This window comes from Hyperolius riggenbachi, chromosome 6 (assembly GCF_040937935.1).
Source record: "Hyperolius riggenbachi isolate aHypRig1 chromosome 6, aHypRig1.pri, whole genome shotgun sequence".
Lineage (NCBI taxonomy): Eukaryota > Metazoa > Chordata > Amphibia > Anura > Hyperoliidae > Hyperolius > Hyperolius riggenbachi.
In genome coordinates this window covers 358370630-358397554 of record NC_090651.1, presented here as the reverse complement: position 1 = coordinate 358397554, position 26925 = coordinate 358370630, and the positions used below count along the sequence as shown (strand labels likewise).

The 26925-nt window shown below is 46.9% G+C and overlaps 1 protein-coding gene across 1 annotated transcript in view; it reads right to left on the bottom strand.

Moving 5' to 3' along the window:
• Positions 1-776: 776 nt before the first annotated feature.
• Positions 777-26925, bottom strand: part of HTR6 (5-hydroxytryptamine receptor 6) — a 52684-nt gene continuing 26535 nt past the window's right edge. Inside the window, exons 2-3 of the mRNA XM_068241748.1 lie at positions 11924-12061; positions 777-4369 (exon numbers count right to left, since the gene is read on the bottom strand). Coding sequence (XP_068097849.1) covers positions 3971-4369; positions 11924-12061 — 537 coding nt within the window. The 3' untranslated portion in view covers positions 777-3970. The remainder of the gene's footprint in view (positions 4370-11923; positions 12062-26925) is intronic.

The following is a 26925-nucleotide window of genomic DNA, read 5'->3' as shown; positions in this document are numbered from 1 at the left end:
GCAAAAAATAAAAAAATGTTTTCCATATTTCATTACATTTACAATGATTTTGTGCCCAATCCCGTAACAACCCAATCACCAATTCTGTCTTTACTGTATATCATTGATAATAGGGATGATCAATGAGATGCAAATAGTTTCGAGTTGATGCAGAATTATGCAAATTCTGTATGCAAATATATGCAGCTTGAAAATAAACCAATCCAATCCTGCTGAGGTGAAATTCGATTGGTCTATTTTTAAGCTGCATAAATTTGTATAGAAAATTTGCATAATCCTGCATCAACTCAACATTATTTGCATCTCATTGACTATCTCTAGTAAATAATTCATCTTGAAAAGGAAGCCTAAGGCCAGAAACCCACTAGGAGCGATTTTCTGAGCGCTTTGCGATTTGAAAACTTTTGCTAATGTAATGCTATGGGTGTGATCCCACTTGAGCAATGTGATTTTATAAGAATCCCCCATAGCACTGCATTAGCAAGAGTTTTTTCACATCACTGGCGATTAGAAATCGCTCCTAGTGGGTTTCTGGCCTAAGGCTTCTTGCACACCAAGACGTTGTGTTAGGTGCCACGTTAAGGTCGCATAACGTGCACCTAACACAACGTATGGTGCTGCAAGAGCCGACGGTAGAGTGAGCCGCGTTAGGCGGCTCGAGTCCTATAATGTCTCCCAGAGTGGCGCTGATTGGCCAGCGGGACCACGTGATGCGGAGCGAGACACTCCGCATCACGTGGTCCCGCCGGCCAATCAGCGCCCGCCAGTGCAGTGAATATTAAGTAGCCATGTGCGCGGCTACTGTAGCTGGCTCTCCCCGCCTCCTCTCTGCCCCCCACTGAGCATGTGCAAACAGTCTAACGCGGCTATAGCCGCTCCAACGCCGTAGCATGCTGCACTTTGCACAGAACGTGCAGCGTTACATGTAACGCAACGTGGGCAGTGTGAACAGCCCACTTGTGTTACATTGCTGTGCGTTGGGGGAGCGTTACAGGCGCACTAACGTGCGCCTGTAACGTCTTGGTGTGTAAGCAGCCTAAGAGTAGGAGCACACTAGACAGAATAGCATATGCGCTTTCCATAGTACATAGTGGAAAATGCATATGCGATTCTGCCTAGTGTGTTCCTACCCTTAGGCCTCTTTTCCACGGACAGTTGATAGGCAGTGAAATGCCTCTCAAACTCTCTCAACTGCTTGCTGCTGCCCGGTAACTGTTTTCTGAGCACACAGTTCAACTGTCCATTGAAAAGAGGCCTTAGCTAAACTTTTTTTTTTCATTCTCTTTTTAGTTTTTGGACAGAGGAAGGAGTTTCAGTGACCTTTATCCAATAGTAGACTTCCCTTACTTCTAGGGCCCTTTTGCATTGTGTAAGTAGCAACGGAGTCGGTAAAAGTTGCTCCGCGAACGTACAGTACAATGAAAGTATGCCTCACTCTCACTGTAAACGCACGCGTCGCCCTGGTAACACACAACCTACCTACAATATTACTGTGTGGGAACCCGCCGCTCTGCGCTACACTAGATGTGAAAGCCCCATCACATTGCGATACAACGATATTGTCTGCAATGCAACTGACCTAGTGCGAAAGGGCCCTGAGACTTTGCTCCCATTGCGTTCCGCTCGTGTGGCCATTCACGTTGGACGGTTTTTGAAGCATTTTTTTCCCCGATTTCTGTCCGCTGAACGTTTTTGTTAAGCACTTTTCTAAGCGCTTTTGCAGAGCGATTGCATTTTTTCACTTCCTGACGCAAGAACCGGAAAAGAATAAATACAATGTATTTATTCTTAAAAACGCTCACGCAATCGATGCACAAAGCGATTTTGTGAGCGTTTTGCGGGTTGCCTATACCTTCCATTGAGGCGGAATCACCTCAAAAATGGCCTGTGCGCCGCTTATCTGAGCGGATCGGAAACGAACCGCTCAGATGTGAACTCTCTCATAGAGAATCATTGCACAAGTGTTTTTAGGGCGATTATGAAAATCACCCGCGCTTGAAAAAAGGGCAAAAACGCCCAAGATGTGAACGAGCCCTTAAAGTGTACCTTTGGGGAAAAAAATGTCCCCAGAGAGTTTTCGCAATGTAGCAATTCACCTCTCCCAGTTGTTGAGCTCCTCCATTAGTCTGTGGCTCTGTGCACTCCCATCTTCCTACTCTCAGGGGCGCCTCTCCTCCAGGACCCAGGACATGTTATATAACATTCCACCAGGTGACTGAAATGATTCAGCCTGCGGGGGCGACGGGAACGCATGGAGCCCTTGGGGGGTGCACCAGCCAGGACAGGTGAGTTACTACACTGCAAACAACTTTGCAGGGGAACACACAGTTGGGGGAGACCTGGAGGGGGCCAGCAGCTGGCTCAGGGCTCTCTGGCAATTGCCCAGGTGGTCCCTAAGGTAGCCCCAGTCACTGTGTGTACAGGTCACAAGACTCCACCCACCTCCTCCCTCTGGTGAGAGATTAACTCTTTCTGGGCTGTACTGCAGCAACATCTCAGAAGAGTCTTGTCTTTCTTTCTCTGCTGAGTGTGTTAAAAAAAAATGTATCCTCTCCCAAAACCTCACTGGTGTAAATAGAAAAGGTTAAAGAGCCGTGAGTAATGGTGGATCAGCTGAGGGTGATAAAAGGTTTATATGCTTTTTAGAAGCACACTAGGGAGGGAACAGGAAGGGTTGAATGCTTTACTACACACCGAGGAGGGAGGAACTGAAAAGGTAAGAGGATGAGACTCTGCTGAGCTGTAGCTGCAGTGATGGTCATAAAGAGTTAATCTCTCACCAGCAGAGGGAGAAGGTGGGTGGGGTCAGGTAAGGAGTGAGAGCTGTTCATTGGTTGAGAGACACCTCCTCTCCTTGCAGCTGCCTATTGTGTGATGGGATCTTGGGTTACATGATTGTCTTGACCATGAGGAATTCTGTGAAAAGAGCTTCATCAAGCATGAAAAGATGCGTAAGAAATACATATTCCCTTGCTGAGTGATAACAATAGTTCTTTTATTGAGTCTGTCTGGGGCTGATATACAAAAGCAGATGCAAAGAAAACTGAAGCAGCTAACCAGAGTGTGAGTTGCATAATACTCTGTTCCTACTAGCAAAAAAATGACCATTTCCGCATCGGAGAAGCAGACATGTTCACAGATCCTTTGTTAGTTATTGGATTCATGTACACTTGTCAGCCTGTTTGAACTGTTGCATAAGTAGAACGCAACTTTGGAACCTGCACAATTTTTCACCCATTGCAGACGAAGCGGATGACCGACAGAATCAAATTAAGCCTATGGGAATGGACAGGGTGCTTTGCCACTAGGCTAGTCACCAAGTACGTTCCTGTTCTAATCACCTCTCTTCTGTGTTTACGGTCAGCTCCTGTCCAACACTGCTGCTGCCATGCCCATTGGCTGTGCTGCACGGGACACTTGGATGATATATACTGGGCAGAAGCATTAGGCTCCCATTGGATTGCAAAAAACAAAACAGTGAAAATCTGGCTTACCAACAGGAAGGATTCTCCTTGGTTCACTGACAGGTGGACCAATGAGAATTCTCCCTTTTGCTAGGCAGGATTCCCATTGAAATCCAATGGGAGCCTGTTTCTGTCAGAACTCCGATCCATCTACTAGCAAAAATGTCCAGTGCAGTGGAGCAGCGGCTCAAGACCCAATCGGCAGCGGCGCCAGTGGAACGGATGCACAATTGTGAGAAGTGGGAACACGTAATGGGACATGTGATGGGGCACAGCGTATACACTCAGGCGTTGTGCATCTAGTGAAGTGGGAACCCAGCCAAAGGCAAGGATTCTGATAGGTTGATCTAGGTAGTGTCTCCACTTTTGTCCTGGTTTTCTTTGCACCTGTTTTTGTAAAGTAGCCCCTCCCGATAAATGATGGACGTTCTAATCCCCATGAAAATGTTTGGTGTTCAAAGAGATGGAAGTGCAGTTTGTGGTACTAGATGGCTCTTGGTGGCTCCTCAGTCCATAGGAGTGTTCAGCTGGTGGACCTGCATCTCTTGCTCCAGGTCAAACAGGTTGACAGAGTCTGCCGCAGTGACTGGTAAGGGGTCAGTACTGTGGTCCTTATAATTGGGCAGAAGATGTTCATTGCCCAAAGTAGCGGAATACATTGAGTCTGTCTCTCCACGCAGAGTCAAGACATTGCGCAGCGACAGGCCCAGGCGGGGGGCGCTGTTGGAGTTGCGCACGGAGAGCGAGATGACTCTGGAGCGTCTGCAGCAAGGTAGGTACTTCCCCATCGCTCGCTTAAAGTCTCTCATGAAGAGGGGGTAGATGATGGGGTTCATTGTGCTGTTACAGTAACCAAGCCACGTCAGCACGTCAAACAGTCCGGGGGGAACACAGTCACAGACTGCCTGCAATACACAAGAAGATCAGGACAGTAGTCAAGGCAACATTTGCAATCCATGTAGAACAGAGGCATATATACCATGGTGGAAACTGGTGAGAAAGTAAACATGGTGCTTTTTGTAGTATATGGGAACCCCGGGTCAACATTGTAACTGGTGCAAACTGGGCAATGGCTAAAGAGCCCCATGTCAGGGGTTGCTGATAGGTCATGAGGTCGCAACCTCAGCTGGGCCCCTGAACCGATCCTTCACCTGCCTTCCAATTTAGAGGCTGACAGGGAGGAGTGGAGTGTTGAGTTTACATAAGAAGCTACTTCTGGGTCTCTCCCTCTAGTGGAATCTGTCAATAACAACAACAGCGAAAACAAAACATTTATAAAGCACTTTTTTCCCCATTGGGTCAAAAGTACATAAGCTTGTCTCAGATCAGTACATAGCAGGTTCCTGGGAGATCTGGGGCACCAAGAGGGAATGAATGGGCGCGGTCATAGGTGGGGCTAAATGTACATAAACGTAGCAGTGGTGTAACTTAAATATATTCAATAGGCAATTTTAGATAGGTAGGTTCTGCCACTGTAGGTTCCGTTAGGTAGGTGCCCCCCCCCCCCCCTGCGCCGCTCCGCCCAGTGCCCCCTCCTGCCGCTCAGTCTGATCCGGGGCACCATGGCAACAAGTTGTTCGTGGGCAGTGCCCCGGATCAAAGCCCCTAGCAACGTCACTGGTACATAGAGATGTGTGCAGGGAAAAAAGTTATGTGATCATAAATACCAGACTAAACAGGTGGTTTTTTTCATTCATTTGATTTAAAGGGAACCCAAGGTGAGAGGGCAATGGAGGCAGCCATATTTATCCTTGTGTCCTTGTATTTATCCTTGTAAACAATGCCATTTGCCTGGAAGCCCTGCTGATCTTCTGGCATACGCAGTGTCGGAGTCAAAACCCTGGAACAAGCATATGACTAATCCAGTAAAACCTGAGTCAGAGTACCTGATCTGCTGCATGCTTGTTCAGGGTCTATGGCCAAAAGTGTAATCTATATATATAAAATCGGATGTATGTGTGTGTGTGTGTGTGTGTGTGTGTGTGTGTGTGTGTGTGTGTGTGTATGTGTGTGTGTGTGTATGTGCCGCGATCACTCGAAAACCCCTTGACCGATTTGAACGAAACTTGGTATACAAGTTCCTTACTACCTGGGATGATAGGTTCTGGGGGTCTCGCGGCCCCCCTGCCCACCTGGGTGGAGCTACAAACAGCAAATCAGATTCCACCCATTCAAGTCAATGGAAAAAATGTAAAAGGCTGCCATTCTCACAGTAATCAAGCCAGAGTCCCCACACTTGGCACAGTTGGTCACTTGGTGACCGAGGTTACAAATCCAGGAAAAGCGGGTGGAGCATAAAACAGCCAATCAAAATTCAGCCATTCCTTTTAAATGGGAAAAAATGCAGCCATTCTTACACTGTTAATCGCAGGGTTCTCAAACTTGCCACACTTCGCCACTGGGTGAATAAGATTAAGATTTTGGAAAGTGGGTGGAGCCTACAACAGCCAATCAAAATTCACCTATTGCGTTTAAAGGGGAATATTTAAACTGCTGCCATTCTTACACTGTTTATGGCAGAGGCTTCAGACTTGCTGCAGTCAGTCATTAGGTGACTGGGGTCCAAATTCACTAAAGGGGCGGGGCCACAAACAGCCAATCAGATTTCTTTGCTGGATAAACTGCTTCCATTCACACAATTTTGATGCCAGGAACCTGAAAGCTCACAAAATTGGTCATTGAGTGACTGTGTGACAAGGTTACACAAAGTGGGTGGAGCCAAAAACACATTTTACTGGGAAAATATAAACTGCAGCCATTCTTACACTGTTAATGGCAGGGTTGTCAAACTTTGCACAGTTGGTCATTGAGTGAATGTGATTAAGATTTTGGGAAGTGGGTAGAGCCTACAACAGCCAATCAAAATTCAACTTTTGATTGTCAAAGGGAATATTTAAACTGCAACCATTCTTATACTGTTAATAGCAGATGCCTCAAACCTGGTACAGCTGGGCACTGGGTGACTGGGGTTCAAATTCAGAAAGGGGCGGAGCCACAAACAGCCAATCAGATATACAAAGTATTGATACCAAGGATCCCAAAGCTGATAAACTTGGTAATTGAGTGACTATATGTCAAGGTTACAAAAAGTGGGCGGTGCCAGAAACTTAATTTTTTACATGGCAGGGTTCCCAAACTTGATACAATTGGCCACTGGGTGCCTGGGATTATTATTCAGAAATGTGGGTGGAGCCTACAACAGCCAATCAAAATTCAGCTATTGATTTTCATGGGGAATATTTACATTGCTACCATTCTTACACTGTTAATGGCAGAGGCCTCAAACCTGATACAGTCAGTAATTGGGTGACTGGGGACCAAATTCACTAAAGGCGGTGGAGCCACAAACAGCCAATCAGATTTGTTAGATTGATTTCAGCCATTCTGTTATTGGCAGGGTTCTCAAACTTGACACAGTTGGCCACTGGGTGACTAGGATTAATATTTAGGAAAGTGGGTGGAGTGTACAGCAGCCAATCAAAATTCATCTTTTGATTTTCAAGGGGAATATTTACATTGCTGCCATTCTTGCACTGTTAATGGCACAGATTATTATACAGAAAAGTGGGTGGAGCCTAAAAAAAACAATCAAAATTCACCTGTTGATTTTCAAAGGGAATATTAAAATTGCTGCCATTCTTGCACTGTTAATGGCACAAGCCTCAAACCTGGTACAGTTGATCATTGGGTCACTGGGGTTCAAATTCAGAAAAGGGGATAGAGGAGGCATGGGCAAACTTGGCCCTCCAGCTGTTGAGGAACTACAAGTCCCACAATGCATTGCAGGAGTCTGACAGCCACAGTCATGACTCATAAAGGCAAATGCATTGTGGGATTTGTAGTTCCTTAACAGCTGGAGGGCCAAGTTTGCCCATGCCTGTGATAGAGCCACAAACAGCCAATCAGATGTTTCATTTCACTGGGAAAATACAAATTATTGATGCCAAGGACCCAAAGCTCACAAACATGGTCATTGAGTGACTGTGTGTCCAGTTTACAAAAAGTGGGCGGAGCCAAAAACAAATTTCAATGGGAAAATGTAAACTGCAGCCCTTCTTCACTGTTAATGGCAGGGATCTCAAACTTTGCCAAGATGGTCACTGGGTGACTGAGATTAATATTCAGGGAAGTGGGTGGAGCCTATAATAGCCAAAATAGTCAAAATTCACCTGTTGATTTTCAAAAGGAATATTTAAATTGCTGCCATTTTTACACTGGTATTAGCAGATCAGAGCAGTTTCTAGGCTAAATTTCACCCAGGGCGAGGGTGTAAAAATCGCCCCCCACCCCACCCCCATGGAGCCAGGCATAGGTGCCCGCAGTACAGGTTGAACAGGTTAGCTACGTAGGTGCCTCCAGTATAGGGTAGCCTGCATAGTTGCCCCCAGTGTAGGTTAGATAGGTAGGTGCCTGCTTTATAGGTTATCTACGTTGGTGCCTCCAGTATAGGGTAGCCCGTATAGTTGCCACCAGTGTGGGTTAGATAGGTAGGTGCCCCCAGTATAGTTTAGATAGGTAGGTGCCCGCAGTATAGGTTAGATAGGTAGGTTCCCGCAGTATAGGTTCGATAGGTAGGTTCCCCCAGTATGGGTTAGATCGGTAGGTTCCCCCAGTATAGGTTCAATAGGTAGGTTCCCCCAGTATAGGTTAGATAGGTAGGTCCCCCCAGTATGGGTTAGATAGGTAGGTTCCTGCAGTTTAGGATAGTTAGGTAGGTTCCCGCAGTATAGCTTGGCTAGGTAGGTTCCCGCAGTATAGGTTAGTTAGGTAGGTTCCCGCAGTATAGGTTAGTTAGGTAAGTTCCCGCAGTATAGGATAGTTAGGTAGGTTCCCACAGTATAGCTTGGCTAGGTAGGTTCTTGCAGTATAGGTTAGTTAGGTAGGTTCCCGCAGTATAGGTTAGTTAGGTAGGTTCCCGCAGTATAGGTTAGTTAGGTAGGTTCCCGCAGTATAGGATAGTTAGGTAGGTTCCTACAGTATAGCTTGGCTAGGTAGGTTCCCGCAGTATAGGTTAGTTAGGTAGGTTCCCGCAGTATAGGTTAGTTAGGTAGGTTCCCGCAGTATAGGTTAGTTAGGTAGGTTCCCGCAGTATAGGTTAGTTAGGTAGGTTCCCGCAGTATAGGTTAGTTAGGTAGGTAGGTTCCTGCAGTGTAGGATAAATAGGTAGGTTCCTGCAGTTTAGGTTAGTTAGGTAGGTTCCCACAGTTTAGGTTAGTTGGTATGGGCGGTATGAGTTGGGCGCAGGAGCGGGGGGAGCGAACATAATAGTAATAACTCACCTGCTTCCGCCGAACCCGCGCTGCTTCAATGTCCTTCCTTTCCCGGCATCTATCTCATTAGTCACAGTGCTTCCTGTGATGACATGCGGTATGTCATCACAGGGGGCGCTGTTACCAGGCGACGGACGCCGGGAGAGGAAAGATATTGAAACTGCGGGGAACGGATGAAGAAGGTGAGTTATAACTATTATGTCCGTTCCCCCGCTCCGGCGCCCCCCCTCCTGCCGCACAATAAAGCACCCCGGGCGATTGCACGTATCACACACCCATAGAAACGGGGCTGTAGCAGATGCCTCAAACCTGCTATAGTTGGTCATTGGGTGACTGGGGTTCAAATGTTGGAGAGGAGTGCAGCCACAGACAGCCAATCTGATTTGTTTAATTTCTATGGGAATATACAAATTATTGATGCCAAAGACCCCGAAGTTCACAAACTTGGTCATTGAGTGTTCGTGCATTAGGGTTAGAAAAAGTGGGCGGAGCCAAAACCGGTCAAATACATACACAGGCAGTTCCACGTCATTAGTGGGTGGAGACAAATGCAAATTTCACTGGGAAAATGTAAACTGCAGCCATACTTACACTGTTAATGGTAGGGTTCTCAAACTTTGCACAGTTGGTCACTGGGTGACTGGGTTAAATATTCAGAAAAGTGGGTGGAGCCTACAAAAGTGAATCAAACTTCACCTATTGCTTCTCAAGGGGAATATTTAATTGCTGCCATTCTTGCACTGTTAATGGCACAGGCCTCAAACCTGCTACAGTTGGTCATTGGGTGACTGGGGTTCAAATTCAGAAAAGGGGTGGAACCACAAACAGCCAATCAGATTTTTTTCATTTCAATGCAAATTATTGTTTCCAAAGACCGCAAAGCTCACAAACTTGGTCATTGAGTAATTGTGTGTTAGGGTTAGAAAAAGTGGGCGGAGCCAACACTAGCCAAATACATACCCGGGCAACGCCGGGCAATCAGCTAGTGCTAAATATACATGGTTCCTTTTTTACTTATCAATCGAGCCGCTGATGGCTCGATTGATAATATCCAACAGGTCTGTGACCCGCTAGATAGATTCCCCGCTCGATCCCCCCGGGGACGAGCAGGAATACGCCGGCATCGAGCCGCTGGCTCGATACCGGCACATAAACTGACCGTGTATGCCTAGCATTAGAGACACAGGATCAGGAGGACTGCCAGTCAACTGGTATTGTTTAAAAGGAAATAAATATGGCAGCCTCCATATCACTCTCACCTCTGGTTCCCTTTAAACGTGTCCTGGGTTGGAGCTGTCTTGGGTTTGTCAAATGATATCTATCGATGGCAATGAGTCGTCAGATACATAGAAAAACATGAGAGAAACTGAACCTGCTGATGAAACCCAGTAACTATATCTGATAGACCACCCTTATCTGCCATCCTCTACAAAGGGTTGGGGGATGTTACATCTGCACTTGATATACAGGGGGTGTTATAGCTGCAGTTCACATACTGAGGCGCTATGGCTGCACTGCATACATGCAAAAAGGGCGCCAAGGCAATTTGGGCACTCGAAAACCTGATAGTATAATATTGGTGTATTAACTGATATACTTATATTTCAGTCCAAATGATCATAGTAAAATATCAGTAAAAAATACTAATATTTTACTACAGCTGTATCCAACCCTATTCTCACACTGAACCCTCCCACTACTGACGTCCAACCCAAAAAACCCCTCTCATGCTGGTTCCGGACTGACGCAGTGTGAATCTATGCCAGCAGGTGGTGCTGTGGTTCTGGCTGGATGTAGATTCAACGTCCTATTGAATCGCGCGTCCCCGTCATTACCGCCGATCTCGCTGCTCTGCACCTGCTGCAGTTTGTTCGCTCTGGCCTCTATAAGATGACAGAGCTCTGTAAGCAGGTCAGGAGCCGCTTTCATTGCCTCCTGACCGCGTGATCACGGAGAGCCAATAACGTTGGCTTCCATTAATAGACAGCGTCAGGAGCCAATGAAAGCAGCTCCTGACCAGCTGTCAGCACTCTGCGGTCATAGAGATGGCAGAAAGAAGCGCCTGTGGCGATGAGACAGCGTCATGACCGGCGCGAGTGGCGGGTATGTGTGGCGATTTGTCATTTTGCCGTACCTGCAGTCTCTGGTCCTTAAAGGGAACCTAAACTGAGAGGGATATGGATGTTTCCTTTTAAACAATACCAGTTGCTTGGCAGTCTTGCTGATCTCTTTTTCTGCAGTAGTGACTGAATCACACACCTGAAATAAGCATGCAGCTAATCCAGTCTGACTTCAGTCAGAGCACCTGATCTGCATGCTTGTTCAGGGGCTGTGGCTAAAAGTATTAGAAACACAGGATCAACAGGAGAGTCCAGCAACTGGTATTAAAAAGTAAAGTACCTGCATGATAGACTGGCTGCGCAGCTCTAGGGCCAACCCCCCGAACCACGCACTGTAGCGTGGATCGGTGGGGGGAGGCCCTAGAGCTGCGCAGCTGCACTCGCAGCAATGCGGACTGCGCAGCTGCGGCCAGCTCCGGCGGCCATATTAGTAGAGGCAGGAGAGCCCGACCCGGCCTGTGGAGTCGCGAGCGGCACGGGGGGCGATTTCATTAAGGGGACCCGGCGGAACTGCACGGAGGGCGCGGATGGCGTCCTCCGTGCATTTAAACATCATGCAGGTACTCGTAAGTCCTTTAAGGGGGCAAAGACTGCTGGTACAGAAGTGGTTAAACTTAACCATCAACATCACACACCTAACCTTAAAGGGAACCCGAGGTGAGAGGGATACGGAGGCTGCCATATTTATTTCCTTGTAAACAATGTCAATTGCCTGGCAGCCCTGTTGCTCTTCTGGCGTAAGACGTGTGAGTCAAAAGCCTGGAACAAGTGTATGGCTAATCCAGTAACACCTGAGCCAGCTGAGTCAGAGTAGCTGATCTGCTGTATGCCTGTTTAGGGTCTATGGCTAATTGTGTTAGAGTCACAGATCAGGAGGACTGCCAGGCAACAGGCATTGTTTAAAAGGAAATAAATATGGTAGCCTCCATATCCCTCTCACCTCTGGTTCCTTTTAACCACCCGACTCCCACCCCCACACCTATCCTTAACCCTCTCCCACCCACACACACGCCTAACCTTAACCCCCCTTTCATCTGACTGCAAGCGAAACCTTTTCCCTCCAGCTTACCTGGACGACGTTGGCCACAAAGAAGGGCAGCCACGCCACAAAGAACATGCCCAGGAGGACGCCGAGCGTCAGGCTGGCCTTCAGTGCCTTCTTGCTGTGCTTGGTAACAAACCGCCTGCTCTCCGGCACAGTGGGGGCCTGCAACACCCACAGGAAACAAAAAACACAGAAAATACCTGTTATCACAAGCATGTTTTACCAGGTTTTCTTAAAAAAGAAATTGTAATTTAGGCTTGTTAAAGTTTTCCTTTGCTCTTTGCCAGTTAACAGCTGGTTGTGGCTGAACTCAACAGAGGTGCTGATGGTTGGCGGGACACACATGATGGATAAAGTCCAAAAGTCTCCACACTTCAAACTAGCAATTGGGGGATATGTCGTGCAGTATAAGCACACCTCCCAACATTTTAAAGGATACCCGAGGTGACGTGTGACATGAGGAGATAGACATGGGTATGTACAGTGCCTGCTGTGTTCCTTTTTTTCTTTCTCTGCCTGAAAGAGTTAAATATCAGCAGTGGCGTAGCTAAGGAGCTGTGGGCCCCGATGCAAGTTTTACAATGGGACCCCCCAAGAACTCTATACAAAACAATTGTTACGGTGCACTAAAACCTGCCAATGGCAACCACAGTGTCAGAGGTGCAAGAAGGGGACGGGGAACAGTCTGTTAATGATTACCACTATTCAAAGTATCTATAAAAGTGATTCTAATGAGCACAGGACCAATAGAGAGCTAATACTGTAGTTGAGGGAGGGCCCTTCAGGGCCCCGATGCGGTTGCAACCTCTGCAACCCCTATTGCTACGCCCCTGAATACCAGGTATGTAAGTGGCTGACTCAGTCCTGACTCAGACACGCAGTGACTACAGTGTGACCCTCACTGATAAGAAATTCCAACTATAAAACTCTTTCCTAGCAGAAAATGGCTTCTGAAAGCAGGAAAGAGATAAAAAGGGTCAATAGTTCAGAGATTTTAGCTCTGCAATACTGTAATGAATGTGTCATTGAGCAAAAACAATGAAACAGTTAAAACTTAAAAAGTAGGTTTAAAAATAAAATAAAACTGTGGAATATCTTAAGTCATTTTTAGGAGAAGGAAGATAAATACAATCGTTTATTTCATTAATTTATTTTCGCTTCAGGTGTCCTTTAAGATAAGAAAGATGGACACTTAAGCCACACCCCTGATCCCGCCCCTGGCACCGTAAACAGTAAGCTGTAAACCGTAAGTAAACTGAGTACCAGATCTTTTTTATCATGTAGCTAGCGCTAGCTACATGACAGCCGCTGAGCTGCGGCATCCCCCTACCCCCTCCGATCACCTCCGGCGATCAGGCCCATCAGGAAATCCCGTTCTAAACGGGATTTCCATTAGGGCTTCCCTCGTCGCCATGACGTCACTGACGTCGTGATGTCAAAGGGAGTCCCGATCCACTACTCAGCGCTGCCTGGCACTGATTGGCCAGGCTGCGCATGGGGTCTGGGGGGGGCAGCATTGCACGGCGGGTAGAATCGAAATGATAATTCAGCACAAAGTGAATGACTGTGGTCTCCCATGGTCTTTTTTAGCCTATACTTTACCAGTGGTTTGGGTCACCCCGAGCTGCTTGGCTATTCTGTTGTTCTTGTCCATGTTCTTGTCCATGCCCCTATCCAATAGAGACATATCAATCCCTGCTATGCACTGAGGAGGACCAACAGTCTGAAACAGGCTGTCTGCACGTTGGCTTGATGTGGCTCTGTAACATGTATAAGCTATAGGTGTGCTGTACACCAGCGGTTCTGAATGTAAGCCCGGCATGCAGGGTCATCAAGAGATAATTTGCATATTCAGCATTGATGCATTGTGGGAGACTACAGTCGTTCACTTGAAGCTGAATTAGCGCAAATACCTTCTGTTTTATCAGTTGTGATCTCAGAAGACCTCCAGCTTGGATTATTAAAGGCCAGCAGTCTCGGTTGTACGCGCATCAAACCCGTAAGACACTGACGGGAAGAGTCCCCCCACCAGCTCCTTCCCAAAATAGAAATATCAATTTAAGGTGAAGTGACCCTGTTACGAAAATGTCACAGAATACCATCTGCAGTTCAGGCGTCCCTCCGCCGTGCAGAAGAGTCCTCAGCATTGAAATAATTGAGAATTGCTTTTTCCGCTAATGAAGTAGACGCTCAGTCACCTCGCTTTATATGTCACTGCCTTCAGAAAGCTGATCCCGGGGACAAAGCCATCTGCCTGATTATCACGCTACGCTGCCGCCCAGAAAACTAAAATTAGAGCAAGACTGAAAAATATGCAGCAGGGACAGAGTAAAGTCATTCCAGTTTGTTTTCTATTTTACAGATGAGCTTTATGAAGAAAGAAAGAACAATGCAGAGTATAAAAACCAATCAGAACTCTCGCTGTTATGGTAAAACCATGCATTGATTTGATTGGTTCTTATTTAAAAAGAAGGATTTGTGTGTACAGTAGCCCCTGACCACCACTCCACTAGCAATTCGCCTGGCAGATCAACTTGGCCGATCTACCTTGTTCATGCCTCTCCCCTGCCCATCACTTGACGTCACGCACACACTTCTCCGCCATCGCACTGTCAGCCACACAGCTAACACACGTCTATACAGGCCAGCCCAGCGATACTGCCCAAGGCGATCAGATCCTGATCCCCAATGATCGACATCCATCAAAGATGTGTATGCACCTTAATAGCCATGCAATAGCTGACCCAAAAAAAAACCACCATATAGCATGGAAGGAGCATGATTTGACACTGAAGCGGAAAAAAAAATTATGACATAATGATTTGTATGTGTAGTACAGCTAAGAAATAAAACATTAGGAGCAGAGACATAAGTCTAATATTGTTTCCAGTACAGGAAAAGTAAAGAAACTCCAGTTGTTATCTGTGCAAAAAAAGCCATTGAGCTCCACGACTTTCAAAGTTGCAGAGAGCTTTGTCTTCTGAAGCTTATTATCTCAAGTGTCTGGCACTGTATTGTTTTTTTTTTCCTGCAGAGAACAGTTCAAAAGTTCACTGGCCTGCTCTGCAAATCATTTAGAATGCTGAGTAGTGTGTAAACTGCAAATATTAGAGAATTATGCTATGTTATAAAAAAAACAAAACATAAGATATTTCTTTGCTATTAATGTTCTAGTAATTATCCGTACTATGCAACCAATTCATTATATCATAATTATTTTTTCGCTTCAGTGTCTCTTTAAGTGGTATTAACATCTAACAGTGTATTTGTGTTTGTAACGTGTCTGCCAAATTCCGAAGTCTCAAATCTGTGCTTTGTGGTTTATTATTTTTCACACTTTGAAATGTTGACTGTGGGATAGAGTGTAAAGATGGAACAAGTCGAGTACTTTGTATTTATGACATTTTTGATGGAAAAAAAAGCTTAGCGTTTACCTCTCCTTACCAATTACATTCCATTCCTTATCAAGTAATTTCTATATGCCTTAAATATTATGACACGTTGGCACACACCTGAGATTACTGTTACCTGATCTCTCCTCTGAACCACTACATATACTTCACTGGGAAAGTTGCCTTGCTGTCAGCTGCTGCTGAGATGGAAGTGATTATCTCCAGCTGCTAAGTAGGCATTGTCAGGGCCGGCCCTAGACTATTTGCCGCCTGAGGCAGGAAGTGACGTCAGTGGAGCGCACGCTGGCCTGGAACGAGGAAGAGGTGAGTAATCCCCGCCCGTGCCTCTTACACATAGCGGCTGCTTGTATTTAAGGCTAGAGGGGAGCGGAGCACGGGGGACCCAGGCGAGGGAGGGGGGGTACGACCCCCCTCCCCGCCGCTAGGCCCAATACCCCCGTCCTGCCAGCTACCCCTCCAGCTCGGCGGCCGGCTCCCCGCACCCACGGACGGGCGGGTGCCGCCCCTGGAATTTTGCCGCCTGAGGCAAAAGTTTCACCCCGCCTCATGAGCGGGCCGGCCCTGGGCATTGTAGTAAACCCAGGAAAGCTGTAGTGGTGTGAAGGATGACAACATGTTTATGGAAGCGGGAAAAAAGGGCGCAGGCCGCTAGTGGACAAAAAGGGCGCCGCCATTCACTCTCATAATAAATAACGTTTAATGGGCGCCGAGCAGGAAAAAAGGGCGCAGGACATAAATAACGTTTACAAACGGCGCCAGGAGATTTTTAATGATTTATAAGTGTGCTTGTGGTGATTTACGTTTATAAAATGCACCCGTGCCGAATAACGTTTATAAAAATACTAAACATATTAATCTTATTTAACTAATTAAAACATTATTTAAAAAGTTTTATCCCTTACTGTTTGTATAACATTATTATTCACAAAATAAAGCGATCAGTACGTAACGTAAATTGCTAAATATTTTTTGCATCCACAATTAGTAAAACATTATCCACATAATAAAGGGGGTCTTAGGTTTAGGCACCAACAGGGGGGTCTTAGGTTTAGGCACCACCAGGGGGCTTTTAGGTTTAGGCACCAACAGGGGGGTCTTAGGTTTAGGCACCAACAGGGGGGTCTTAGGTTTAGGCACCAACAGGGGGGTCTTAGGTTTAGGTACCAACAGGGGGGTCTATGGGTTAGGGGTAGGTACAGGGAGGGTTACTTAGGCACCAACAGGGGGGGTCTTAGGTTTAGGCACCAACAGGGGGGTCTTAGGTTTAGGCACCAACAGGGGGGTCTTAGGTTTAGGCACCAACAGGGGGGTCTTAGGTTTAGGCACCAACAGGGGGGTCTTAGGTTTAGGCACCAACAGGGGGGTCTAGGGGTTAGGGGTAGGTACAGGGAGGGTTATTTAGGCACCAACAGGGGGGGTCTTAGGTTTAGGCACCAACAGGGGGGTCTTAGGTTTAGGCACCAACAGGGGGGTCTAGGGGTTAGGGATAGGTACAGGGAGGGTTCTGTGTAAGAGTAGGCTTAGGTATAGTTTTAGTAAAATTTTAGTAATAATTACTAATGTTTTACAACACTTATTACGAACATAGTTATATTTATATCATCGTTATAAAGAATATTTTCAGATTTTATTATAAGAACAAACAGTAAATGAAGGTTATTCACAATAATATAGAATTATAACAATTAAACATATATTATTGTTTTTTGAATAAACGTAATTATAAGTTTAACTTTAGAAACAGGGAAGATTAACGTTTTCACAATTTCCGATTTCATAAACATTATTTAATGATTTATAATTTTGTTAAACATTATTTGTAAACAAAATATAGCACACTATTTTTATAAACCCTATTAATGATTAATTATTATTTAGAGTTTACACCCCGCGCCCTTTTTGTCCGGGCGCCCTTTTTGTACGTACGCCATTTTTATTTCCTGCTTTGTGCAAGAAGTAATTAACCACCTTAGCGGTATGGACAAGCTCAGCTCGTCCATTACCGCCGGAGGCTGCCGCTCAGGCCCTGCTGGGCCGATTTTGATAAAATAAAAAGCAGCACACGCAGCCGGCACTTTGCCAGCCGCGTGTGCTACCTGATCGCCGCCACTCTGCGGCGATCCGCCTCGTGCAGCGGCGAAAGAGGGTCCCCCCAGCCGCCCGAGCCCTGCGCAGCCGGAACAAATAGTTCCGGCCAGCGCTAAGGGCTGGATCGGAGGCGGCTGACGTCAGGACGTCGGCTGACGTCCATGACGTCACTCCGCTCATCGCCATGGCGACGAGAAAAGCCAAACAAGGAAGGCTGCTCATTGCAGCCTTCCTTGTTACTTCTGATTGCCGGAGGCGATCAGAAGAACGGATTCGGAGCGCCCTCTAGTGGGCTTTCATGCAGCCAACTTTCAGTTGGCTGCATGAAATCTTTTTTTTTTTTTTATTTAAAAAAAACCCTCCCGCAGCCGCCCTGGCGATCTCAATAGAACGCCAGAGTGGTTAAACAATGAGCTAGAGAGAGGAGAGTTCTGAGTATCTCTTACCCCAAACTGCACACTGTTGCCGTAGTTTCCTGCAAGCTTCCTAAAATTGTAGACCCGAAGATTAAAGCAAATTTTAACAGGATTCAATTGCTAAAGGCCCTTTATAGTGATATTTGCTACAGTGCCGTGCAAGAGTATTCACCCCCCTCCCCTTGGCTTTGTACCTATCCTGTTACTTTACAATCTGTAATTGTAATGTGTCTTGATCTTATTTTATGTGATGGATCGGCACAAAAAAAGTCCTATGCAAAGATAAATATACCTTTACAAAGAGTCTTCGTTTCCACTAATCGATTATTTTGAAGATATGCCCTCTGCTGGGCATAGAAAATATATTTTGCATATGGAGGGACACGTTTGACCCTGGATGAGTTTTGGAGGAGCTTGCAAGGCACTGCATTCCTATTGGATGCTGGATGCTGATAGTGTCAGCTTTTTAGACACAAGAGGCTTGATTCACAAAAGAGTGCTAACGGTTAGCACGGCCGTTTTCACGCAAATTTTCACTGTTTCATGCGATCATGATTTTTTGCGCGCAATTAAACGTTTTCACGTGAAAAATCGCGTTTGTGCGTGAAAACGATAAACATTTCACGCGAAACCGTTTAATTGCCGCAAAAATTTGCAATTGCGTGAAACCATGAAAATTCACGAGAAAACGGCCGTGCTAACAGTTAGCACTCTTTTGTGAATCAAGCCCAATTATCCATAAGGGCACGTTCTTTTTAAATGCTAGTGATTTGAAAAGTTCTTGCTAATGCAATGCTATGGGGGATTTGTGCAAAATCACATCGCTCCAGTGTGAACACACAAAGGATAACATTAGCAAGAGCTTTTAAAATCACAAGCGCTTAGAAAAGCTCTTATAGTGTGAATGAGCCCTAAGAGTGCTTTTCCACTTGCATGCAGGATGCAAGCGCATTCTCGCTGCATTTGTGATCGCGAAACCTGCCTTTTCCATTGCAGGTCAGTTATCGATTGCGTTGTGAATGAAACACGTTCAGAATGAAAATCATGCAGCATGACGATTGCGATTCAGGAAAAAATGAAATGCAGTAATGGAAATTGAGCACCGCGATTTTGCGGTGCTGTTCCGACTGGCAAGACGGTTGCGATTCAATTTTATGAGCGGATCGCGGCTAGTAGAAAATAAGCCTAAGGGTGGCACCAGCTTCACCTCTGATCTGTACGTTAAACCAAATTCTACTTTAGACTATAACAGCTTCCAACCCATGGCCACTAAACAGTCCGTACCAATTAGCCAGTTACGGAGAGTGTGTAACATAGAGTATTAACGAGACAGAGGCGCCAGGAGAGTATAAAATATATTAAAAACAGTTTAAAAAGGGAGGCGGTAGTAGACTCACCTCCCCATTGGAGACTCGATATGTCAATATCAAATAAGAGCAATTATTTATTGTTCACGCCAACAATGTAATGCAACGCGTTTCACGGGTCTATAGTTCGCTTCATCAGGCAACTAAAAAAGGAGTAACTATGGTCTGTTGAGCCAAGACCAGGCACCTCACCTTGGCTCAATAGACCATAGTTACTCCTTTTTAAATTGCCTGATGAAGCGTGCTATAGACTCGTAAAACGCATTGCATTACATTGTAGGAGTGAACAATAAATATTCATTCTTATCTGATATTGACAGTCAAGGCTTCGATAGGGAGTAAAGTCCACCACTACCCTTTTTAAACTGTTTTTTAATATATTTTATACTCTGTTGACGCCTATGTTTGGATTATACTTTAGTTGTCCACCCTGGTGGAGAGCAACTTCTTAACCCGAGTGGGGACAGGTCTATTTTCCCATCAGTGCACACAGTGGTTGCCCAGGAGGTAACACACCTTTGTGGGTAGTTGCAGTAGCAGGTAAATGGTGAATGCGTTCCTATCCTGCTTCTGATGCAATGACTACTCACAGAGTTCCCCTTTAGTAGGACAGCTTAGCCACAATCCCAGCTATCGCTATAAAACTTTGAGTAGACAGAGTCCTCGTGGGGCCGGGGGCCCGGATCTCACTTGTCTGAGAACACAGCTCTAAATCCCACGCGGAAAAGCAAAGCGCTTTGATGAATAAGTGAGAGAAGGGTGGTGATTACGAAGAATAGACGGCTGGCGGGTGCCTGGTAGTCAGGACTGATAATTGCCGCGGCTCCATCCAACAAACTGATCTGACGCCCAGCAAACAGAGGGTAGAGGGGCGTGTATATTTAATGCAGGCACCGTGGGCAGCAAGCCTGGCAGGAGAGCGTAGCCCACATTTCTCATGTTCAGCAGGAGCTGCTGCAGTGCGAGAGGGGGAGACATGTGACTCATCTGGGAGTCTGTGTCACGCAGAACGCTGCCATCCTGCTGGGGGACGTATCCCATGAACACACTAAGCCGGGGCTGGTACTAAAACTGTGGGGCACCAGGGGCGTAATAGGCGTAACAGGCAATAGCCATAGCAGCTGCTATGGGGTCCTGGAGCAGAGAGGGCCCAGGTGGTACTTAAAGGGAACCAGAGACGAAGCACCCTTGTGTATTTTACCATATATATATTAGTAAGAACATTAGAGAAAACACTTACCATGGTCTCTGTTTCATCCTCACTGCTAAAAGTGTCTGTTATCAGCTGTGATAAGAATCAATCCCGGACTGAGCATTCAGTCTGGCTTTGCCGGAATGATTATAGCTGAGTCATTATAGCAGAGCCACAAGGGGGCAGGCTTGGGCTTGAAAAGACACCAGAGAAGACAAACTCAGCTATAATCTTTCCGTAGCAAAGCTAGACTGAGTGCTCAGTGAGGGATTCTTATCAGAGGTGATACCAGTCAGATTAAACAGAGAACAATGAAACAAAGAGCAGATTAGGTGTTTACTGTCATGTTCCCACTGATTTATAAGGTAAAATACAAGAGGGTGCTTCATCTCTGGTTCTCTTTAATGTATTCACCATCACCATTAACTTTCCTGTGTTCCTCTATCCTCTGAATATATGTGCATTAACTCACATGCATAGGGTAGGAGCAGGTGGCATTACTTAACACACATCGGAGCGCAAGGAAAATAAAAAAAAAATCCACTTACCTGGTGCTTCCTCCAGCCCCTGCTAGCCGTTCAGTGCCCTCGCGCAGCTCCGCTCACCGATGGTGGCTCGGGGTCCCCTCCGGTGCAAGATGTGCACTGCGCATGCGTGAGCAGTTCTCAGAGCCGTACTGGCATCATCCGGACTGCACAGCGCAGGCGCAGTAGTTCTGCGCTGTGCAGTCCGGATGACGTCAGCGTGACCAGTGAGCCGCATGCTGGAGCGCAGAAGAAGCCGACTTGGAGAGGTCAGGAGGTGACCGGGAGCCACTGGAGCTGCGGCGAGGGCACAGGTGGGCTTCCAGGGGCTGGAGGAAGCCCCAGGTAAGTGGATTTCTTATTTTTAGGTTACTCTGACCTTCCCTTTAAGAGTGCCTACATCTGAGGGCCCCATGATCTCTAGCTACGCCACTGTGGGGCACCATTGCAAAGTCATGGTGGGGCTCCCGAGAGGTGCCCCTTAAGGATCAGAGATCAGCAACATCACATAAAACGCATAAATTATGAAAAGACACAGATGATAACAGATGCGGAGTCTGGAGGGTCCAGGGCTGTGGAGGTCTCAACTACATACCCTATCTCCGATACAGGAGTCCACCGAGAGACGTATGAAGATGACATGGGGTCTTAAAGGACAACTCAAGTGAGAGGGATATGGAGGCTGCCATATGTATTTCCTTTTAAAGGGACCTTGTACAGATGCTAAAAATGTAATTTGAACTTACCTTCCGTAGCCCGTGAGGTCTTTTGGCCTCCTCTGAGTCCCCTCCGTCCTCCCCGCTGGTGGCTCTGGTAGAGCACGACTTCGCTCAATCACGCCATCGTCGCTGTGAGTGTTCTGTGCATGTGCGGTTCTCGACAGAATGAACAGCGCTTGTGGCAACAGGCGCATGATCAAGCCGGGTGCAGATGGGCCACATTGCCTACAACTCCCAGCGAAGTCGCTACTAGAGCTGTCCTTCTCTGTAGACCCAATCCAGCACTGGCACCCCCTGAAAATCCGCCCCAAACTTGTCAGCATATGCGCACAGGCACTGTAGAGCCTGCAGCACACAGCAATATTCACCTTTGCGTTCCAGCGCAAGCGCAGTACCATCTTCCCCATCGGGCTCCGGTGGGAATAGCCGCACCTTATTGGGTCCACTCTACAGCGCAGGTGTCTCACGCCTGCACTGTAGAGCAGACCTGATTGGGCTTGGTTATTTCCGCTGGAGTCCGAGGGTGAAGTTGGTACTGCGCTTGCGTTGGATCCCAAAGCAGTGCGTGGCTATATTTACCTTTGGGTAGACTACCCCTCGGGCTCTGGCAGAAATGGCCAAGCTTGCGGGTGGATTTTTTGGGGTTGCCAGCACTGGATCAGGGCTACAAAGGAGGACAGAGGAGCCTCATTATGATCCAGAGGCTTCACCCTCCTGAGCCCCTGCAAGGTAACCCCCCCCCCAGGGGCTCTTTTTTGTTTCTAACAGTGTCTAACTAGAAATCACTGGGCCCCCCTGCGAATATTTGGATGGGCCCCCCCCCCCCATAGGTGCCAAATAATCGTAATGGGGCAGCGTTTCACTGTAAATTAATTGTAAAGTGGGCAGCATTTTACCAGACAATCGTAATGTGGGCCAGAAAATCGTAATGTGGGCAGAGTTCACCAGAAAATCGTAATGTGGGCCTTTAGAAAATCATAATGTGGGCAGAGTTCACCAGAAAATCGTAATGTGGGCACCAGTCACCAGAAAATAGTAACGTGAGCAGCAGTCACCAGAAAATTGTAACGTGGGCAGCATTTACCAGACAATCGTAATGTGGGCAGCGTTCACCAGAATATCGTAATGTGGGACAGAAAATCGTAATGTGGGCAGAGTTCACCAGAAAATTGTAACATGGACAGCATTCACCAGACAATCGTAACTTGGGCAGTGTTCACCAGAAAATCGTAATGTGGGCCAGAAAATCGCAATGTGGGCAGCAGTCACCAGAAAATCGCCATGTGGGCAGCAGTCACCAGAAAATTGCAATGTGGGCATCAGTCACCAGAAAATCCTAATGTGGGCAGCAGTCACCAGAATATCGTAATGTGGGCAGCAGTCACCAGAAAATCCTAATGTGGGCAGCAGTCAGTCACCAGAATGTCGTAATGTGGGCAGCAGACACCAGAAAATCCTAATGTGGGCAGCAGTCACCAGAAAATCGCAATGTGGGCAGCAGTCACCAGAAAATCGCAATGTGGGCAGCAGTCACCAGAAAATCGCAATGTGGGCAGCAGTCACCAGAAAATCCTAATGTGGGCAGCATACACCAGAAAATCGTAATGTGGGCAGCAGACACCAGAAAATCGCAATGTGGGCAGCAGACACCTGAAAATCGCAATGTGGGCAGCAGACACCTGAAAATCGTAATGTGGGCAGCAGACACCTGAAAATCGTAATGTGGGCAGCAGACACCTGAAAATCGTAATGAGGGCAGCAGACACCTGGAAATCGTAATGAGGGCAGCAGACACCTGAAAATCGTAATGTGGGCAGCAGACACCTGAAAATCGTAATGTGGGCAGCAGACACCAGAAAATCGTAATGAGGGCAGCAGACACCAGAAAATCGTAATGTGGGCAGCAGACACCTGAAAATCACAATGTGGGCAGCAGACACCTGAAAATCGTAATGAGGGCAGCAGACACCTGAAAATCGTAATGAGGGCAGCAGACACCTGAAAATCGTAATGTGGGCAGCAGACACCTGAAAATCGTAATGTGGACAGCAGACACCTGAAAATCGTAATGATTGTTTATATAAATCCACTCCAGGCAGAATCCTCCTGTTTCTCCTCACGCTGGGGCTGGAACAAGCAGTATTTGTAGCTATAATAAATATGTAAGCAGCTCGTTATATAACAATGTTTCCCCAGCAGAGGAGATGGAGAGGGTCCGGATGCTGCCGCAGAAGACATTAAAGATTTAGCACGCTCTGTGGAGTGTGGCGAGGCCTGTGTGAGCGGGTCAGGCACATGCGTGTGCGCACACGCTATATACGGAGGTGAGTAGTAACACAAGATGATGGCCATGGCCTGAAGCTATCCGCGCTCGGAGAGGAAGTATTCCCTGAACCCCGGAGATAGGTCAGGAATCAGGAGCGGAGAATGCAAAAGCCTCGTCCGACCGCCTGTCAGGATCAGAAATGCGCTCACAAAACGTACATATCATATACCCTGCGGCCTTCTCGTGTATAATGTGCATGTCCGGATCAGAATCACGCTCACACACAGGGGCGGAGCTAGAAATCATGGGAGCCTACTGATAAATATTTAATCAATTCCCCCTCCCCCCCCCCCAAAAAAAAAATATATATATACACACAGTACATTTGTACCCCCCAATATTAGGTCACCTCCAGTATGGGAAGACACAAGATTACTACCTAGATAGCCAGATTAGCCACACACACCCTCCCCAAGTACAGTCCTGGCCAAAAGTTTTGAGACTGTCAAAAATATTGGAAATTAGAAAAGTTGGTGCTTAAGTTTTTATTATATCAATTTGCATATACTCCAGAATGTTATGAAGAGTGTTCAGATGAATTGCATAGTCCTTCTTTGCCATGAAAATTAACTGAATCCCAAAATAACCTTTCCACTGCATTTCATTGCTGTCATTAAATGACCTGCTGAGATCATTTCAGTAATCGTCTTGTTAACTCAGGTGAGAATGTTGACGAGCACAAGGCTGGAGATTATTATATTAGGCTGATTGGGTTAGAATGGCAGGATTGACATGTTAAAAGGAGGGTGATGCTTGAAATCATTGATCTTCCATGGTGACCAGCAAAGAAACGCGTGCAGCCATCGTTGTATAAAAATGGCTTCACAGGCAAGGATATTGTGGCTACTAAGATTGCACCTAAATCAACAGTTTATAGGATCATCAAGAACTTCAAGGAAAGAGGTTCAATTCTTGTTAAGAACGCTTCAGGCATCCAAGAAAGTCCCGCAAGCGCCAGGATCGTCTCCTAAAGAGGTTTCAGCTGCGGGATCAGAGTGCAACCAGTGCAGAGGTTGCTCAGGAACGGCAGCAGGCAGGTGTGAGCACATCTGCACACACAGTGAGGCGAAGACTTTTGGAAGATGGCCTGGTGTCAAGAAGGGCAGCAAAAAAGCCACTTCTCTCCCCCCAAAAAAACATCAGGGACAGATTGATCTTTTGCAGAAAGTATGGTGAATGGACTGCTGAGGACTGGGGTAAAGTCATATTCTCCGATGAAGCCCTTTTCCGATTGTTTGGGGCATCTGGAAAAAGGCTTTTTAGGAGAAAAAAAAGGTGAGCGCTACCATCAGTCCTTTGTCATGCCAACAGTAAAGCATCCTGAGACCATTTATGTGTGGGGTTGCTTCTCATCCAAGGGAGTGGGCTCGCTCACAATTTTGGCAAAAAACACATCCATGAATAAAGAATGGTACCAAAACACCCTCCAACAGCAACTTCTTCCAACAATTAAAACAACAGTTTGGTGAAGAACGATGCATTTTCCTGCACAATGGAGCACCGTGTCATAAGGCAAAAGTGATAACTAAGTGGCTCAGGGACCAAAACGTTGACATTTTGGGTCCATGGCCTGGAAACTCCCCAGATCTTAATCCCATTGAGAACTTGTGGTCATTCCTCAAGAGGCGGGTGGACAAACAAAAACCAACTAATTCTGAGAAACTCAAAGAAGTCATTATGAAAAAATGGGTTGCTATCAGTCAAGATGTGACCCAGAAGTTGATCGAGAGCATGTCCAGTGGAATTGCAGAGGTCCTGAAAAAGAAGGGCCAACACTGCAAATACTGACTCTTTGCATAAATCTCATGTAATTGTCAATAAAAGCCTTTGAAACGTATGAAGTGCTTATAATTCTATTTCAGTACATCACATAAACAACTGAAACAAAGGCCTAAAAGCAGTTTAGCAGCAAACTTTGTGAAAAGTAATATTTTTGACAGTCTCAAAACTTTTGGCCAGGACTGTAGATTAGCCCCTCTTAAGGGAAGGTTCAGGGACTAGCAAAAAAAAAAAAAAAATACGAATCCACTTACCTGGGGCTTCCTCCAGCCCGTGGCAGGCAGAATGTGCCCTTGGCGCCGCTCCGCAGGCTCCCGGTGGTCTCCGGTGGTGCACCCGACCTGGCCAGGCCGGCTGCCAGGTCGGGCTTCTTCTGCGCTCCAATCTGCGTCTCACTGGTGCGCGCTGACGTCATCGGACGTCCTCCAGGCTGTATTGCATAGGCTGCGCAGTACAGCCCAGAGGACGTCCGATGACGTCAGGGGAGCGCCGCCGAGGGCACCTCCTGCCTGCCACGGGCTGGAGGAAGCCCCAGGTAAGTGGATTTGGATTTTTTTTCCGGTACTTATCCGTTAGCCGGGCGCATCCGGCAGGTGGCGCTAATTACTATTCCCCCTCCAGGCCGACATGGATAGTAGGGAAAGATGTAACTCTGGTGGAGTTTTGTCGCCACCTGCCGGATGCGCCCGGCTAACGGATAAGTACCTTTTTTTCTAGTCCCTGAGGGCCCGTTTCCACTATAGCGAATCCGCATGCGGGCACTGCACGCGGATTCGCATAGGTAATGTAAGTGGATGGGGCTGTTTCCACTTGTGCGGCTGCGGCAGCGTTTTTTGGTGCGGCAGAAATCTGCACGGCAGGGCCGTCAGATTTCGCCTGCAGAAGGAATGTGCGCGAATCGCCGCTAATGTAACTAATAGGGAAATCGCATGCGGGGTGACCATGCGTTTTTTGACGCGAAATCGCATGCGATTTCGCATAGGTATTAATGTTATTTCACTCAGGCAGTGACATGGTTAAAATCGCATACAGCCTTACCTATGCGGAATCGCATGCGAAATCGCGGCAAAAACGCATGCGGAATCGCACCCGCATGCGATTTTGTCCGCGGTGGAATGCAGGCGATTCCGCACCGCACTAGTGGAAACGAGCCCTGAACCTTCCCTTTAAAGGAAACATAAAGCAAATTGTGCTGCCCCATG